The sequence below is a fragment of the Apostichopus japonicus genome, chromosome 8, assembly GCF_037975245.1.
Source record: "Apostichopus japonicus isolate 1M-3 chromosome 8, ASM3797524v1, whole genome shotgun sequence".
In the NCBI taxonomy this organism is placed as follows: domain Eukaryota; kingdom Metazoa; phylum Echinodermata; class Holothuroidea; order Aspidochirotida; family Stichopodidae; genus Apostichopus; species Apostichopus japonicus.
In genome coordinates, this window is record NC_092568.1 from 28,022,448 (window position 1) to 28,042,155 (window position 19,708).

General features: G+C 39.4%; 2 protein-coding genes across 5 annotated transcripts in view; both read left to right on the top strand.

Moving 5' to 3' along the window:
• LOC139971412 (uncharacterized) overlaps nt 1–19,708 on the top strand; it is a 268,235-nt gene that overhangs the window by 47,531 nt on the left and 200,996 nt on the right. The gene's annotated exons all lie outside the window — the stretch shown is intronic.
• Nucleotides 3,426–7,526, top strand: LOC139971419 (uncharacterized). The gene is made up of 2 exons (XM_071977808.1): nt 3,426–3,451; nt 4,960–7,526. The coding sequence occupies exon 2, from the start codon at nt 5,294–5,296 to the stop codon at nt 6,140–6,142; it is 849 nt and encodes a 282-aa protein (XP_071833909.1). The 5' UTR covers nt 3,426–3,451; nt 4,960–5,293; the 3' UTR covers nt 6,143–7,526.

Sequence of the window (19,708 nt, forward strand, 5' to 3'; positions counted from 1 at the left end):
ATTAAATATGATACTTCAAAAGAAAACGTTCGGGAATTGCTAACGTGTTAGGGCTTAGGTTTGATAGTAAACGTTCGAATATTAAGGAATATTAGGAAACTTGAAGTCCTTTACTTAATAAAACTTTAGTAAGGAAACGTTCGAGAATTTTTAACGTTACAGGATACGAACCGAATATTAAGGAATCTTGAAGTCGTGGTTTAATTGATTACATATGTGATAACATACGTGGTTACATTATTAAAGTGGTTACATTGATTAAATATAGTAGTTCAATATTACGGACGGGTTTTGTATATATATATATATATATATATATATATATATATATATATATATATATATATATATATATATATATATATATATATATATATATAATTTAATATTTTTATATAATTTAATAAGGAAACGTTCGGGAATTGTTAGTCAGTAGGATGGATCAGGTTATGTTATCCCACACCGATTCCCCTTTGTTTGTATAATAATATAACTTCCATATAATAATAATATAACTTCCAATAATATAACCCAATATAAATGAAATTGAACTAATGAAATAGAAACGGTTATATTATTCCACACCGATTCCCTTATGTTTGTATAATAATATAACTTCCATATAATTTTAATATAACTTCCAATAATATAACCCAAAATAAATGAAATTGAACTAGTGAAATAGAAACGGTTATATTATTCCACACCGATTCCCCTTTGTTTATTTGATAATATAACTTCCATTGTATGAGTAAACGCCTAAAGTAGCGTAATCCTCCCATATACCTGAAATAACTGCTCAGAATCCGATCGATATCGAGCGGACCTCACTTTATTTACCTATTACGAAGTAACCTAACCCAAAATAAATCAAATTGAACTAGTGGAAAAGAAAAAGTGATATTATTCTGACTGAATATTAGTTAAAATAAGGTTGGGCGAAATGACCAACACAGTTGGGCGAAATGACCATGCTGGTTGGGCGAAATGACTATGATGGTTGGGCGAAATGACCAGGCTGGTTGGACGAAATGATCAGGCTGGTTGAGCGAAATGGCAGTTGGGCGAAATGGTTGTTGGGCGAAGTGACTAGAAAGCTATCATATTTACTCACCCTTATTCATTTATAGTCTCATCTAATCTAGTTTAATTTGCAAAATTGAAAGAATTTCCTCCTGGTTGCATTTTACTTCTCAGGACTATTTTGCTATGCCCGTCATTGTCAAGAGTAGCAATAGCTATGAAGTTTCTTCAACGTGTAAGTAAATTGCAATTTGCAATTTCTTCCAGTTCAATACCAGTCAAGGTCATCGGTGGTGAGTAGCAGAGGAAGATGCTCTCAATCGTATTGTACCAATTATGAAGACCAAGGCAACAATTTGGGGTTTTGTGAACAGTGTTGTAGACGGTACAGAAGGTACCACTTGGATAACTCCGAAAGTCACGGCTCAGCAACTTCTAGCAGAAGCACTCAAAGAGGCCTTCCCTTGATTCATCTAGCAAGCCCTCACCAGGTATGGAATCTGAAGTATTCAACCAAAATATTAGTTACTTTATAATTATATGTTGTTGAAGGCTTGCCCATGTGTATCCAAAAGGAATTTCAACCGGTTTTCTTAGACAATGATCATTAAATTCATGATAGATTGCATAACACTGGAAATAATTTCAAGTGGAACCATTGATGTCATCATAATAGTCAGTAGAATTGAAAGTTAGGCCCGGGTCTGTAGGATGTAAATGACCGATAGTGAGTTTAATTATTTGTTTTTGTTATTCACAACCTCACACAGTCGCATATGTAGATAAGATTTGAAATATTGGATAAGGAAAAGTCTAAAAAAAGTAATGTGTTTGGTGTGATTTTATGGAAAAGATGCAAGACATTGACAGGAAACTTTTACAGTTTTCATTTTCAAGGGTGATTTTTCATACATTAAAGAATGTGTGGTTCTGTAATGTTCGTTATTCAATATTAGGTTTACAAACAGGAATTGATTCAAGTTTCCTACAGTTTCTCCCATTCTTCGGAAAGAAAACAGTTTCCTCAGGAACAAAACTGAACACTTGGACAGAGTGTGAGAACGTACTACATAAAAGTTCGAATCTGTATCCAAAGTTATTTGGAAAGTTCATGAAGTACAATACCTCAATCAGATTGTGTCAGTCGTATGATCAATAGTTTTAACATTTTTAAAATATTGCATCCTCAACCATCTGACTACAGAGAGCCAGATACTCAGCATACTAGACGCAGTCAACAGATTTAGGCCTTCAGAAACTGCTGATTCGTCAAGTTCCTTTTCCACCAGCAATAAATCGCACGGCTTAAGTAATGTGAACAAACCAACTCCAAGTGCAAGTTCTAAAGGTACTGCAGGTGGTGGACATGGTTTTTCCAGCAGTGGGAGTGTTCCATCTAGTGATAGCCAACATAATGCATTGTGCCAGCAGAACGCTTACATGAGCAAACAGGAAAATGCAGGTGCACGACCCAAACAATACAAAGGTATCGATTTATATAATTCAATGGTGATATAGTCTAAGTAAAAGCAAACCCAAACAATAAAAATGTATTGATTTATATTTAAGGGTAAATATAGTTAACGTAAAAGCAAACCCAAACATTTATCTGTAGCTTATATGCGATAGTTATTTGCGATGGACAACTCTCCAAAATAGAAGAAAATCACGTTTAACTTTTGTGTGAATATTTGAGTGTTACTAGACTTGTAAGGGGCTACCAGTTTGCCACTGTCTGATGTCATACTCCCACTATTTATGTAGGAACGTTATGGTATTGCTTATTCCCTCTGCAATGTTTTCACAAGTCCATCCCTAAAACAATCTATCACAGAGAAGTGGGCTATTTTTGATGCCATTAGAGATATTACCTGTTGACCCTGTAATTGCTCGGAGTGTGACAACGAACAAGGGCCAAATGTGTATATCATTCAACACAGTATCAAGTCTCAAAAAAATGTTTTAATCTCTTTGACTGAGTATACGCCGTTCAAAATTATTTTAGCACATTCAGAAACTGACAGTTGTCCTAATTATGTTGAACCATGGAGCTATAAACAGATGTTATAGCTCCAAGGTTGAACGTTGAAAGGTCTAACGCCAAAGAGCTTGAATTTCGACACTGAAGAAAATTGAAAATTGAATGTGATGATCATTGGATAAGGGTCTCAAATGAACTAGTGTGTAACTTTGCTGCTCTTTTCTGTATTAAACTATATATGTAAAACATAATTGAAAAAAAGGAAATGATTGTTTTAGTTTAAATAATTGTTTGTTTTTTTAGTTCTAGTCCTTTTTTCTTGACAGAATCAAGAACTGTTTGTTCTCTTTTAGTATTTGCTTCATTTTTTTCTGAACCTTTTATTGTTGACAGCAACGAGTAAATTCAAAACTAGTGAATCTTCCACCAAGAAATCTTCAAAGAAAGGTAAGTAGAATATGTCCAACGAGAAGATTTTTCAATGAAATAAGATAGTAACAAAGTTAATAGTCAGTGTCTTAGTCAACCTTCTAATCTTGATGTCCACTACTAGTATGCAAGAGAAAGCCAGAGCCAGCTAAGGGAGGTAAAAAAGTTTGTAAATTGAATGTTGACCTTTGCACCCATATGGAGGGCAGGTAGAAATTTCTCTACTGCTCTGGCTTCTGTCAAAAACGAAAGGTGATTAAAACAACCTTGTTTTGGTTTTTGCACTTTTCATAACAGAATAATACCTCTTACTCTGATTATTAAGATGTGCTACTAGTGAAAATATTGCAGGTACTCCTAAAGTTGTGTGTAAACTACTGGTCACCTTTTCAATTGATATGATCAACTTTGTTTCAAAATCCAAAAAGGTTGTGAAGTGTTGAGAACGGTGATGCAAAAATATGAATGCTCTTCAGGACAATAGTATAATGATTGCAGGTACCCTAGCATTAAATTCACTAAACAACCACCTCCTGACAGCTTCCCTTAACTTCACTTATTGTAAATGATTTCATCATGCTGAACTCAAAGGTCATGGAATACTTTATTTGATGTTGGGTAAGAAATATTACATAAAATGGACAAATTTGTAAAACCCTTTGTAAACAGGTGTAGCTTTCTTCATCATATACACAATACATTTAGAAATTTATCTATCTGCAGTATTGTATGTGTTCAAAAGCTTAAAAGCGCTTCACACAAATGTAAATCAATAATTTTGCTCAAAGTAGAAACACTTCGGTGCTGTTGCAAATATTACAACAATCTTTGGGGAATAGAAAATGCTAAGGAATGTAGCAGCAAAAGCTTGCCTTTTCTGTGTGTTTTAATATTAACTTCTTATAATTCACTGTAAAAATTTATGTGGCTAACTTTTTACATTAAATGTTATAGTTAGACTACTGTAGGACTACCGATTGATAGGCAAACATATGTCTTGAACAATAAAAAAAACGCACTGTTTGAAGTTGAAGCAAACGTTATTTCCATGTGCAATTATGGTGTTAATAAATCTTATTTGTTGATTTCTTTTATATCTTATCGCACTAACTCTCATTTTGTTTACGTACATTCCTTCCGAAAGGAGTGATTGTGAAAACCATGAGAGATAACCTGCTATGCCCCATTTGTCTTGACCTGCTGGAAAATGCAAAAACACTTCCATGTCAACATGTGGCCTGCAAAAATGCTTAGAACCATGGGTGGCTAGTAAAGGTCAGCTGAGATGCCCCACTTGTAATACCAGACAAAAGGAACCCGTTGGTGGAGTCCATGGGTTACCTTCTAACTTTATGATGAACAATCTGGCAGCTGAGATGAAGAAACTGGACACAGGATGAAATAGAGACAGGTATCTTTGAGGAGGAGGAGGAAGAGGATGAGAAACAATCAGGGTCTGGCGCCCCTGTAGCAGCAGCTTTGTCACCTATAAATTCATTTTTAGATTTTACTTTTGATTACACCAGCTGGCAGAGTATTCCTGTGGCTGAGACGAGTTACTTGGAAATACTGGGGAAACAATTCAAGGTGAAGGGATCCACAGCAAAACTGAAGTTGCAATTTTGTGATGTACAGGGCCAACCCATTCGAGGCAAATCCAGAGATGGTATTACAGCTTTTGTAATACATCCGGACGGAGAGAAAATTCCGATTTTAGACGTAGCCTTTAGAAAGAGGACTGGAGATTACACAGTCAGTTTTGCAGCAGAGCAGATAGGAACACATTCAGTTAAGGTAACCCTGAACGGGGAGTCAGTTGTTGGATCTCCATCAAAAATTGTGGTACGACCAAACGGGATTATGGATCGCACACTGAGCCCCACTTTGCATGCACCCAAGGGAATTTTGGCCACACCTGATGAAATTTATGTCACAGACGAAAGTGACAAGGTCTATGTACAAACAGATTGGCAGGATGATTGGGATGGTTTTGGCATGGACAAGCCACACCACAAAGAGTTTACACAGATATCACCCTTTGGTATCGCAAAATGCAACGATAAGCTCCTCATCACAGATAGCTACAACAATTGCATCTACGTTTATGTTCACATGGTATGCATGACCAACTTTGGGAAACGAGTAATGGAGCAACCAACTGGGATAGCAGTGAGTAAAGATGGAACAATCTACGTTGCAGACTGCGCATCAAATACTATTGACGTATTCCTGCCCAATTATTCCCACAAAAGAAGCATTGACGCCAAGGGGAATGGTTCCCTCAAACATCTTGCCCTAAACCAATCAGAGGATAGAATTATAGTGGCAGACGACAAGACCAACGTTATTAAGATCATCGATGTTAACAGCGAAAAGGTGGTTAAATTCATCAAGACGAGGATCAGTCAAGCACTGGCAACTCCTTTTGGTGTTGCATTAGATCATGAGGACAATATATATGTATCAGTGACATTTGACCCATCAAAGTTGACCCCCAAAAAAGGAACAGCTAAGCATTTCAGGCGAAAAGGAGCTGTCATGGTATATAATTCAATTGGTTATTTCCTTGGTACGATCGGCGAAAAAGAATTAATAAATCCCCGTGGTATTTGCCTTATTAATGATGATGACGATTCACCTCGACTCTTGGTTGTTGAAGGTGGTGATTCTGAATCACAGTTTGGGTGTATACAAGTATTCAGCCTGTAATACAAAATAAGGCTGCCTACATAAAACTAAACACTGTTAAATGAACACTAAAGCATATTGGATGATTACATATTGTAATAACATCTAGTGTACATTGCAACATGAATATGAATTACCTTTCATTATCTTAAACGAAATACTATTTCATATGTAACCGTGCCTTATATATAAATATTTCCAGTACATGTGTGGATAAGAATATTGGAAGTCATTGATTGCACACATGCATAAATCATTAATTTCTCTGAGACATAAAAACGTTTGTTTCCAAGACATGTTTCTAAGTGAAGAGGCAATATACCACTTTAAAGGTAAATTACTTTCCTAATACTTACTCGTCTTTATTGATGGAAATCCGTGCTTGAAGTTATTTTCCAAAAGGGCCCTCTTGCATAAAGAGAAACATGTGGATGCTGAAATAAATTCGTTATGTAAATCTACTCAAAGTTGTATGATTTTCATGTGTAACATTTTGGATATTCTTTTATAGCTTAGTTTTGGTTCCAATGATTCAAAGGTTCCATGGAACATTGTGGTTTGAGCAAAGCTCACCTACAGTCGGGATTATTATTATTTTTTTGGCCACTGTATGCCTACATTCCTTGTTCAGGAGCTGATGATATGATATCATATAAATATAATAATCCACTTTTCTTTTTTCTTCATGACGGATGTGCAATAGAACTAAGATCTTTTTTAAGACAAAGCTTGATTTTGCGTAGAGTGTACCACTATATGTGGCTCAATACATATAGTAACCGAAGGTACAATAAAGTATTGTTAGTATGTTTAATACTCTAGTTACACAAGATTATCAGTGATGATAGAATTGTGCATAGTTTCCGAATATTTGCTCAATTCAAAGATAAAGTATACACTATACTTCCTGTGAGCAAAAATTTCCATTTTAGATACACTGATCCATCCATCCTTCCCTTTCGTTGAGTTGCTTTCAATTGTCATTTTCTCATTCTCGTCATGTAAATTCAACAAAATATCGTCATTAATGATTGCCAAATATCGTTCTTGTCCTTTTGAAACATTCTATCAGGTATAAGGTAGTTCCATGTGTCTATTACTCATTCATTTCTGATTTATTGTGATATTTACCCCACGGGTATATTAATGTCCGTGAAGCTTAAGTTGAAATTTAATCATAACTCCTGCAGGCCCATAGCTAGACTTGTTCATTTTTAGTTCACAATAATTGGTTTATTGTTTTCCAATTTCTGCATAAGTAATCATCACAATGTTTATTTAAAAGGGTTAAGCTATTAAAAAGGACACAAGAAGATACTAAGTAATAAAAAATCAGGTATCTTTCTTGACAATGTTGAAATATGGATCCAATTTGGACCAATGAATAATAAACTTAAACGCCATCAGATGGTCACATTATGTCTTTCTAATTATTTTTTCTGTGAGGTTTTTGTAGCGTATATCCTTCTTGATCAAGTAGTCACAAGGGTCGGATTTAGCGTGTGTGTTGGGGGGGGGGCAGGCAATGGTTGGGGCCCTTTCAGCATAACCTCCATTTTGTATAGCTATTGTTAGCTTAAGTGTAACGACTGCGCAAATTGAGTATCACGTAAACATATCTCGGATGATTCAGATCAAATTAGCGATGAGATTGTCGTAGTGCATATCGTCCGTATATATATCGCTCATCTCTGAAGACGACGATTTTATATTGAAATATAAGGGGACTTCTGAGGAAGAGGAGAGGGGCTTGAAGGGGGGATTTCATGAATAGGAAATTTCCATTATAACTTAGCTTACATGAAACTTTTTCATTACAATTGAACATGATATCAAGCTGAAAATTCATGAATGAGAATAACATACCAGTTCAAAGCTTACGCTAAATCTGAAGACTAGGGCCACAATTTATAGTAGAGTGAAACAAAACAATATTTATTACCGAGAGAAGCCCATTTCTTGAAGTCAGGTTCATATATGTTTCTGTGTCTGGATGGTTATTAAACTATATAATACGTGAAAGGAACTATAAACAGGTGATTGCTCTGACCACAAGCTGAGATGTTTGGCACTTCTCATAGTCATTGAGGCAGGTAGGCAACAGCCAGATTAAACATATTTGAATGTGTAACAATTCCAATCAAAGTTTGCTAGTAAGAGGGGTATTCTGGTGATTAAAGTTGATCGTGTTTAACTGAAGTTTTTGGAAATCTTCAGCACACTTATGTCAAAAACACATCTTCTTTGCATGATGTATGGCAAGCATACAATATTCTGTGAATTCAGCATCAGAGTGGATGATGTCATAATGGCAATGGAGCTGTGCCTTGTGTGCAAGTGTATTTGTTGTTTATGACTTATAAGATAATGCTCCTAGAAATAGGTAAAGGTTTAATGGAATTCTAAATAAATGATACGGTACATCTAAAGCCAAGCAAGTATTTCCAAGTATGATTGCATTTCAAGAAAAACTCCACGACCGATACTCCATATTGAGAAGAAGTTCGAAGATGGGAAGAATGGAGAGAGGAAGGGAAGGGGAGGGAATCCATCAACTTAATAATTAGTTCATCCAAATTTCATTTCCCATTAAATACATACACAGATGGTTGTCTTATTGTTGCATGCACTTTAATAGCAGGACAGAAATACAAATACATATATATACATACTATACTTTAAACACAATTTCCAATACTAATAACACCGAAGGAAAAGTATACAATCCATTTTACCACACAGTAAGCCTACCTAGAGTACATTATAGTGCCGTAAATAATGTCATTACATGACTACACAAAGGGAAAAGTGTTTGACTAAACGGAATTGAGTAAAAAATCCCGAATATGACTAAGGAAAATTTATCACATGGAAAAGGTACTTGCATGTCCTTATAATTCAGACACATCATCGTACCATAGATACGATCAAGACCGCACTGCAGTAGTCTAGTCAACCCAACAGATTTGTCGATCTCGATACGGGTAGGATTAAATTGTCAAAATAAGGGTACAGCAGAACCCTGCCGCACCTTTCGGTGTTGCAGTAGATCAAAAAGACTGACATATTTATTTCATTGACTTTTGCTTAAAACCAAGTGTTTGGAAATAATAACACACGCAGTTAATATTCATGATCCTAGTGGATATTATCTGGGAACAATTGGTGATCAAGATCTGGTACAAACCCGTGGTATTCGCATTGTCAATGACCCATCACCGCAGCTCTTGGTGGTTGAAGCTGGAAAATCTGAACAGAGTTCATGTATAAATATTTACAGAATTTAATTGAAGATTATTGTGGTAGAAACACTATTGTAGGATTGTTTTCAGAAGGGAAGGCTTTTTGTTTTAAGAATGAGTGTTTCTGTCAGTTTGAGGAATCGTGGAAATAAGTATTCATACACATACAGCTGGTGTTTTTTCTTGCATACAATTCGGCGCATGTATGTACATGGGCGGCGATCCGTACTTTCGAGTGGGGGGGATATGACCTTGTTCACTATCTAAGCGTAGCGCCACCATGGGTTGGCGCGAAGCGTACAAGAAAATTTTGGGATTTACAAACCCTCTAGATGGCCGGAAACGGCACTTGCCGAGGTTTCCAAGCGGCATATACCCAACTTTAAAATAGGGATATCATGTCCGAAATATCTCATAATCAGGATCCAAAATACTTTTTTTTTAATTTCGGGTGTTATTTTGGGAAAATTGCACCTGTCAATCTTGTTTCAGGCGCTACGTTAGAATGTTCGAGAGCTCTTTATATTATTCGATGAAGAAAATGGCCTCATGCAGGCTATTATAGGCCTATACACATGCAATACACAATTACACATAGTTACATTCCTAGGTACCGAGTGCTAGGGCATCGAGGTGAAACGTACGTGTATTAACAGGGGCGTCGGAAGCTATTTGGGATTGGTACGGAAGATCAGAGTGTGGCCATCTACCATAATTATCGGGGGGGGGGGCGTTTGGAAGGTCAAACTACGCTACGCGCCACCATTGGTTGGCGCGTAGCGTAATGGAGAAAATTTTGAAAAAATGCCTCCCAGATTGCAGGAAATGGCACTTCCCGAGCTTTGCTTTTGTGCATTCTCCCTTGTCTGTTTTTGTACCCGATTAATCTTCTGAAACACATTTTGAAGTATGTTTCATTTTGGTTCTTTATTTTTTGCCTTTTTTTCTTCTTAGTGCTACTTTTTTTCTCCTTTTTTTTTTGTTGCGCCGTGAATATTGGTCCGGCGAACCGCTCCGACGCCCCTAATTAAGCATTACCCTGGTAACATGAGATTCTCAGCTGTTCGAGGGAACATGTACGTGTGTAGGCCTACTTTGGGTCTTTTGATGTAATCAAGTTTGAATGTAAAGATTACAATTTCCCTTTATGAACAATTTTTTAACTGAATCACACTGCTGTCATTTCAAATTTTTACAGTTGGTGTATCTTTTCCATCTAAGCTACCAGTACCAGTGCTCAATTGTCCACCTCACCAGTAACAGCTGGAAATCCTAGGAAAATCGCATCACCAGAAGGGGTTGTTAGCAGGAATTTCAGGAAGGATTTCCAACCATATGATGATGTTTGATCTTACCAGTTATAGTCTGTTACTTTCTTTCACTTTAGATTTTCCTCGCAAATTTTGGTAGAATATTCGGGAAATTTTATAGTCTCGATATGTTTTGTAAAGGCAAAGACTGGTAAGTAGTATGTATGCCTAGCCTAGGCCTAGGTCGTCTAGCTTGGCCTGCAATACATTACTTGATTTTTCTTCCCTTTTATCGCGATTCGGAAATTTTCATAAAAAAGAAATTCAACTGTTCGCCACTCCAAGTTTGCCCCAGTAAGCCCTCGACTGCAATTTCACTTAGAAGTTAGACTTAGACCGGGCCAAGGTTAGACTAACGTTCACGTCTATAAGCTAGGCCTGACTAGCCTACATGCTTAAGTTACAGTGAGCCTAAGTAACCTTACTTATCTTAACTTACATCTTCTTCGTCAGTACTAGGAATGCTTGGGAAATTTGGATAGTGTGAAAAATCCATCATTAGTTCATACTAGATGTCTTATGTTCCTGCAGACGATTTGTGTGACCATTAAGTCTGCGTTTCCTGTCGCATAGAGTACTTGAACAGCAAAAAGCCATGTCTTGCATGTTTCCATTCACTCTTTCTCCAAATTTTTGTTGACATGTAGATTTAGAGCGACGAAATTAGTCAGGGTAAAGGGTGACGTTTATAGCTTCAATACCAGTATCCCAAAGTTAGACGGGCACAGAGCCGTATATAGAGATACGGCTCGGGACGGGCATACGTGGAATGTTGGTGTAAACCCTTACTCAACATAAGCAGAGACATGGAACGCGGAATGGGTCAACTTGAGGCGCCGTCCACTCATTTGTTTTAATGATATACGGTACCAGTACACTTAAAATGAAACGCTAAATACAAATTATTTGTTTAGTGATATACTATTACATTTATAATGAAACGTTACTTGGTAACACTGAATTTACGAGCGGTCAACGCAACTCGACTCTGTGATTGAAAAGTTTAACGATGTTTTATACAAGTTTGCTGTCACTCAAATGGACAATCTCTAAGACGACCATTTCTGAATGAACGTTATCTGAATGAACGGTTTCTGAATCACGACCATATTTAAGTCGCGACGGTTTTTAAGTCGAGACCGTTTCTGAATGGACGGTTCCCGAAAGGTTGGCTGTGCAGCGATCTCTAAGTGGACGGCTGCTGGCTTTTGAGAGGCGGCTCACGTTGACGTGGACGGCGCCTCACGTTGGCCCTTTTCGCATTCCATAACAGGGACGGGTTGACGGAGTCGGCAAGCTCATGGAAGTATTCTGCATGCAACAGCGACGTACTCTAGTAGAGCCAGGAATTTGCAAGGGGGGCACATTTTGTGATTGATATCGGGAGGGGTCTAAGTGGAGGGAGCGCCCCCTCCTCTTTGAGAAATTTGTCAACATTTGAAGGGTGTTACTAAAACGAATGACAATTGCGTTACACATCACGAATGACAATATGTTGTAAACACTAAAAAATTGCTTTGACTAAAACGAATGACAGTGAATGACAGCACAGACATTTGCTTCAACCGGATATCACAGTTCAGACTTCGTGGGTATATTAAAGTCTCGCAAAAACTTGTATCGGAAAATTGGGGTTAAACTCGCAAAAATCCGAGTTGACATTTTGCGACTGTGACCGATGTTTTCGGAAATTCTTGAGCAAGATTTTTGACTTGCCCTGTGGGATTTTTACCCCAAATTTGAAAAAAAATGTTGCTGTAAAAAATTGTATTTATTAACCCCCCCCCGGGCAAGGGGCGGTCGCCCCCCCCCCCCCCAGCGGAGGTCCTTTTCCCCGACTGATCATAAAGGTGGGGCCTCTTCTCTCTTATCCCTCTTATCTCTTCTCACCACCGTCCTTCGTTGTCATTCGCTGTCATTCGTTAATGATATTTAATCCTGTACAAAGTCAATTGTCATTCGGTCATTCGAGGTCATTCGTTTTAGTTTGTCCCCATTTGAAGGTTCTTAGATGCGATCTGGTGCAATGTTTTGCCAGTTTCATCATTATCATATCATATTTTCAGCAGATTTGGTTTCCTATTCGGTTGAATTATTTTACATGTTCTTTTACATATAATATCAGAAAGACAAACAAGGTGCTCTTTTACAATTTTTCCAGTAAGATGATTTTGTTTATTGTCCAATGTCTGGACTTTAATACATTTGACGAACTTTAATGATTGACAATATAAACTTTCATATTTTGTAGCAGAAATACACATTATAGTTATTATCAGATTATACGGTTTCTAATGTTTAGAGAATTCATTGCGCGTAATTATGCGTCCTGCATTGCATAACATAGACCCAAGTTTTTAACATTTTTTTCGACACTGAAAGGGGAGCAGTCTCTCCTACTGCTCCCCCCCCCCCACCCTGGCTACGTCCATGGCGTGCATTCGTTTGCCGTCATATACATACAAGGCCATTGATGTCATCAATCATTCTACCCTTAAAATGTAAGGCGCTAATGCCAGTGTCTCGTTCATTTTAAGCATGATCTCATCGATATTGAATGTGCAGATTGTAGGGGCTCTTGCAGTCAGCGATGCCACGTTTCTCGGTCCAGCCACAACGAGAGTGTTCTTGAATAAAAACAAACGGTTTCTCCTCTCTCAGTCTCAGTTGATCAATTTACCAAAGACAGATACGGGCGAGGCAATTAACGTTGAACTTTGTGTGTATGTCAGTGGCACACTTCATGGCGATATAGAAAGATTTAACGTTTTAGTAGGCTCCATATATCCGATCATTGTATACTAGGAATACCATTCCTTCCCTTCAAAGCAACTCACTGTGATTGCTTAAAGATGGGTAACCTGGTGGAGTGTGTCCTTCCATTACTTAAAATATAATTAATGGATATCACCCGATTATTAGAGCTAGATAACTGCTAGTTTGGAGCGAACAGGCAACATTGTTTCAGAACGAAATAGTTTTATTTCAATAACCAACTTTCACTTTGAACAACTAGTTTTCTGATCACTTCTATCCAAATGAAATTCCTTGTAGGTCCCAAGTAAAATTGCAAACATTTGTTTTAGTTGCAGTTAAAGGTCAACTAATATCTTGCCTCCAAATTTAACCACCCTACACCTTTCTCAATGCTTCTGAGAATTCTAAACTCTCACACATTATTCTAACATCCCAAGGAGGATCCTAGAGGTTTTATTAATTTCTTTATAAATTATTATTATTCTTATTTTTGGCAACATGATTCTACTGCTTGATTACAATGAAGGAACTTGCTTTGTATCAGGCGCGTATCCAGGATTTTCAAACCCGGGGGGCGCGAATTACTATCTAAGCGGAGCGCCACCATCGGTTGGCGCGCAGCGTACAAGAAAATTTCTTATTTTGATACCCCCCAGATCACCGGAAACGGCATTTCTCGGGCTTGAAATGACCAACCAGATGTACACTTTTTGCCTGAGAACCAAGTATTTCCTAATAGTTTTTTTTTTTCCATCCATAACCTTTTTGAAGATTGTCAACCCGGCACACATCATGTTCGACCTGATCGCATCTCCTGTGGGTCTTTGCTTTTGTAGGTGATTCTACGTCACGGCCCACAATACCCGTCAGCCCCACTTTTCAAGGTTTTAAGCCCCATATTTGTTCAGAATTTGAAAATTCACATTTCTCGTGAATAAACTCACTTGAAAACATACCCATAATGCTGTACAAAATTTCATCTATGGACAACCAATATAGAAAAACTTCCTTGAACCCCTAACAGACTGGTCAAAATTGCACGAGTAGAGGGAAGTGTGATGCAGAATGTTGGTCAGAAATTTTCGAAAATTCAGACACAGTTAATTTATTGGTGTACAAATATTAAAACCTGTTGTAACGGCTATTATAAAACTTGGTTGAAGGAAATGAAAAAATAGCAGATATTTCCGAAACCGAACACTATACACATAGGCGTAGGAGGCGCGGCAGAGGTGGCGGAGCTAGGGGTATTGGTCAGGAGGAGCGAGAAAGGTCTGTAGGGGCGCTTTCAACACTATCTAAGCGGAGCGCCACCACTGGTTGGCGCGTAACGTACAGAAAATTTTTGAGTAAAGATACTCCCTAGATCGCCGGAAATGACCTTTTCCTGGTCTGACTAATTTGCAGATAAACGAAGAATAAATAGGTGTCATCTCCAAATTACACCAACAAAATGTGACAAATGTCAATAAGTAGATGAGAGCGCAATAAAAAAGTCAATAATCTAGAATAAGTAAAAAGTTGTAAAGAGCTGAAAAACGCGCCAGCAGTCCATTTGAGTCCGTCAGGGGGGGGGGGCATGCGCCGCCCTGACCATATGGACGCTCCGCCACTGCACGGCGGGGTTGCAGGCCCTAATTCGCCATTACTAATGTAAAAGAGAGTTTTGACACAATTGGACCTCCATGCTTTTTATACATCTACATGAGACATGTCGTTGTTTACATTAGCATCCCGCGGTATACTGCGCAATTTGAACGGACCGTACGGTACATGATGGCATGCGATGTATTAACCGATGCTTGCTTATATGATATTGACATTAACACGTTGAACGCGCGCTTCGCGCGCGAAAATTTTGGGTTATTTTTTCAGGCAAGTCGGACAGTTTTGAGGCTTTTCATCCTGGAACGCCATTTTCATGCTCACTGATATGATGTGATATCTGCTGTTTGCGTCGCAAATTCGAACAGGCGCGTAGCGAGGAATTTGCAATGGGAGGGCGAAGCCTGTAGGCAAATTATCTCAGCGTAGCGCCACCATAGGTTGGCGCGAAGCATACAAGAAAATTTTGGCCGAAAATGCCTCCCAGATCGCTGGAAATGGCACTACACAGGACCATTTGTTAGCGCGAAGCGTACAAGCAAATTTTGGCCGAAAATGTCTCCCAGATCGCTGGAAATGACACTTCCCAGGCCTTGTAAGTTGCATCTAAGCACTTTCTATTTTGAAATTACTTAGCGATATCATTTAAAACAATGCTGAATGGGGGGGGGGCGGGCGGTCGCCCCCATCCCAAAAATCGTCATGTTCCCCAACGACACGATCGAGTTCGAGACCAGCCACAGTTGGTTTGATAGCACAATTCTACACACGCGTTATGATAGACCATATATAGTATATATATAGATCATTAGTGAGAGAGGAAAATGGAAACGTCAAAAAATGGAGTTGTCGGTGTAAGGGGTAGGGTGAGTCAAACTTTTACGAAATCATTGATCCGTCACTGGCTACCCTTCAGCGCTGTAATGATGTCACTGTTCCTCTTTCTCTTCCCGGTGTCTTCGCGTTTTTCTTTTACTCCCTCTTTTTCTCCTTTATCTCTCTTTCTTCTTTTCTTTTCTCTTCATTCCTCTCCTCCTCTTGTTTTTTCCCCTCTTTTTTCCTTTTTTCTTCTTTTTTTTCTCTCCTCTTTTTCTTACCCGGGGGCATGGGCGTCAATCCAGGGGGGACGGGGGGACACGTCCCCCCCCCCCACATTTCGATGGATGGGGGAAACAATATCAAATGTCCCCCCCCCACACATTTGGAAAAAGAGTAGTGTCATGGCTCTATTTGGTGAGGGCTTACACATCTTAGGATTCATATCCTCGAATATCACTCAATGTTGCTGAATGGAGAATTCCACCCAGATCTCGTGAGTTGGTACCCTGAGCTCTCCAACAATCTTAAGCTTAGTCTGCCTTTATTTCGAGGCCAGTTCCATTCGTCGTCGGTTGAAGGGTATAGACAAATATGCAAGTTGATGAATCGAGCGGTACGGGCTATGTTTGGTGAAGTCGAAGCTCTCTTGCGGTTGCTCCTCGTCTCCTCCGCCAGTTCGACGGAAGCCGAGAGATCTTTAGTGCTTTGAGGCGTTTGAAGACAAGGCTACGGAGCACCATGACTCAACAGAGGCTGAACCATGTGATCGTGTTCCATATTCACCGCGCAGGGACGTCGTTAGAGGGGGTGTGGGTGTGTCTCACCCCAAGCCATGGTAAAACTGACGCTAGTTGGAAAATTGGAGTGCGACAGTCGGAATTTCCGACTGTCGCACTCTAGTTTATCTAGGCCTTTTCATGTATCCCTGTGATTGTGCATGACCTAAATTTTTTTTTTAAATTTCGGTCAAAATTGACCTTTAACCTGTCATATTTACCACGTTTTCCTTGCCACTTTGGGAAATTGTTTCTCGCGATTCTTATACTCCACCGTACAAAACTTCTATGATTTTGAATACTACAAAAATAAATGCCTAATAGAACTACCGTCATAGGCGTAGGAGCCCAATTTGTTTTGTGGGGGGGGGGGGGGGTAGGGTTGTAACGACTTGCCCGAAAAATATATTATCAAAATTTTTCGCGCGCTACGCGCGCATCACACATGACCATGTGCATATCATACAGGCATGCATCGGTTTTTACATCGCATGCAAATAGCATACAATCATTTTCCGTCTTATTACCCTTCCGTATTGGTGATAATTGTTGGGTAATAATAATATCAGTATAACCACTGAAAAACACATTGCAAATTATCCAAAAAGCTATCAGCATATTGCCCGAATTTCACAAAAATATTTGGTTGGGGTGGGGGGGGCAACAAGTTTTTGAAATGAGTGCCTGTGGGTACAAATGTATCGCAGCAAGTTCGTAACAGAAGTGCAGTCGCGAAAGATTGGGTTTTCTGACTGACACTGACCGTATCGTTGACGAGTGGCGGGAGGGTGGGGGGTACAAAGCAGCAGTTGGAATTTTCTGGCTTCAAAACCGATTTTCAGCCACTACACCCCCCCCCCCCCAATCATCAGGCCTTAGCTACGTCCCTGGGTACATGGTGGTTACATAGTACGCTCCGACCAGAATTCTCTCGATAACCAGATGCAAATCCACCTAGCAACCGAGGTAACTTGCTTGAGGACTCCAACGAACAACCACTGATTTATTTTCATGCCTTCATCACTTTAGCCACCACTCACATGGGACCTATTCTAAGTCTGACGATACATGCGCATGTGTGAGGTCCTGAAAACATAATAAAAGTTGTTTGTCTTGCTATCCTTGTTTTCAAATTTCATGTAAATGTATTCTCGTAGACCTAGCAACCTGGTTTAACATGCTGGCGCCAAATTTGCGCTAAGCTCGCTATACGAACTCGGATATGGGCTGTGCCTTATTAGTTAGTTATTTAAATTATTAATAATGGCGTATGAGGAAATGCACCATTTTGTGGTATGACTCCCAGGACAGAAAGTCGAGAAACTCACATGCAGTCGCGGCGGATAGCTTCCTTCGCCTATATGTCCGGGGAAATTTTGGGACATCGTTCCTATAGATCAGGGGTGGGCAACCTGCGGGCCACATGCGGCCCGCCAGTGATTTTTTTGCGGCCCGTGAGATGTCTCAAGAAAAAAGAAAAAAATCAATCTATTTTGCATCATCACCAAAAACGAGCTAGCTGCTTAGAATTTATCTGCACTTATGATGCTGTCAGGTTGGTCTATTATCACCATTAATTATCAACAGGACTGTATTGACATTATGGTTTTGTGAATACAGATTAAGTACACACACCTATTGCTTGAACGTCCTCGGAATCAAAGGTTTGAAATCAGCAGCAGGCCGTTGGTTAGGTGCGGCCCTGTCAATCTTTCACTCCTAAAATCTGGCCCATTCATTCAAAAGGTTGCCCACCCCTGCAATGGGCCTATATCTGAGGCCCTGGGGTCAGTGGCGTCGTGCCCATTGGGGCCCGGGGGCACAGCTCCCCCCCCAAAAAAAATCAAAGGTGTCATAAAATTTTGTCATAATTTAAAAAAAAAGTGTTTTCGAAATGGAAAAGTAGACTAAATATTCAATTGCTCTTTGATGGTCGTTGCGGATTTTCTACACACCTCAAAGACGACATATCGGGATTAGTAATGCCAATACCTTTGAATATGTTTGTCCTAAGCTCGCGTTTGATACAGTCTCAATTAACCTGGAAAATAATCACTTCGTTATCGCGCGTTTTACCTTTGGTTTCGCTACTTTCACTTTTTCTGCCCATGTTTTCAAACGGCATGGCTTTTTCTTCACCCAGTCACCACTTCTCACGGGCATGGGCGGCAAGGGCGGCGGAACCGGGGGGCACAGGGGGCACGTGCCCCCACTTTTCCCCAGGTTAAAAATGTGCCCATTTTCTACATAAAAATTGAGGTGTCTCAAGTTAGCAAGAGGCCAGGGAACCAGAATGAACACTCGGGAAGGGCCTTTTCCGGCCATCTGAGGGGTTTGTAAAACCAAAAATTTTCTTCTACGCTCCGCGCCAACTGATGGTGGCGCTCCGCTCAGATAGTCGTGCATACAACTTTGCAACTCCTGGCTATGCCTCTGACTCTTAGTGAATTTCTGTGGGTCAAACTCAAAGCTATTTCGAATGAAACAAATTTGTTAAGATATTAACAAGAAATAAACTCTAATTCGGAAGATTCCTACATTAGCAATTAGCATGATTTCGCCTCATCTTGTCTCAAAAGAAAACTTGTTCCTTGTTTCCCAATTTGCACATTGGATATTGCAGTGCTAGTATGCATATTTTCCTTGAGAGGGGGGGGGGGGGCGTTGATGAATTGATGTGTGTACACAAATAAGATAATACAATAAGAGTTGTAAGGGTACTAAATATAAGGCTGCATCAGTCCAATCGAATTGCTGCAAAGTGCCCTTTGATGTCGGTGCCCCCCCCCCAGATTAAAAGTGCTTTCGCCGCCCTTGATGGGCGGTGATCATGGATCAGCCAACATGAAAATGTTTCGATATCTTAAATGTTGGGCGCTTCTGGGAGACGAGGAATTGGTAAACTTAGGAATAAATGGCGATCACTTCCTTCGAGAATATTTACCAAAATAAAAAATTGCCGGAAATTTTTATCAATTTTAGGGGTGTTGCTTTCTGCCATAATGCACGGGAAGTGCCGTTTCCTGCAATCTGAGGGGTCTGCCAGACGAAAAATTTTCTTGTACGCTGCGCGCCAAC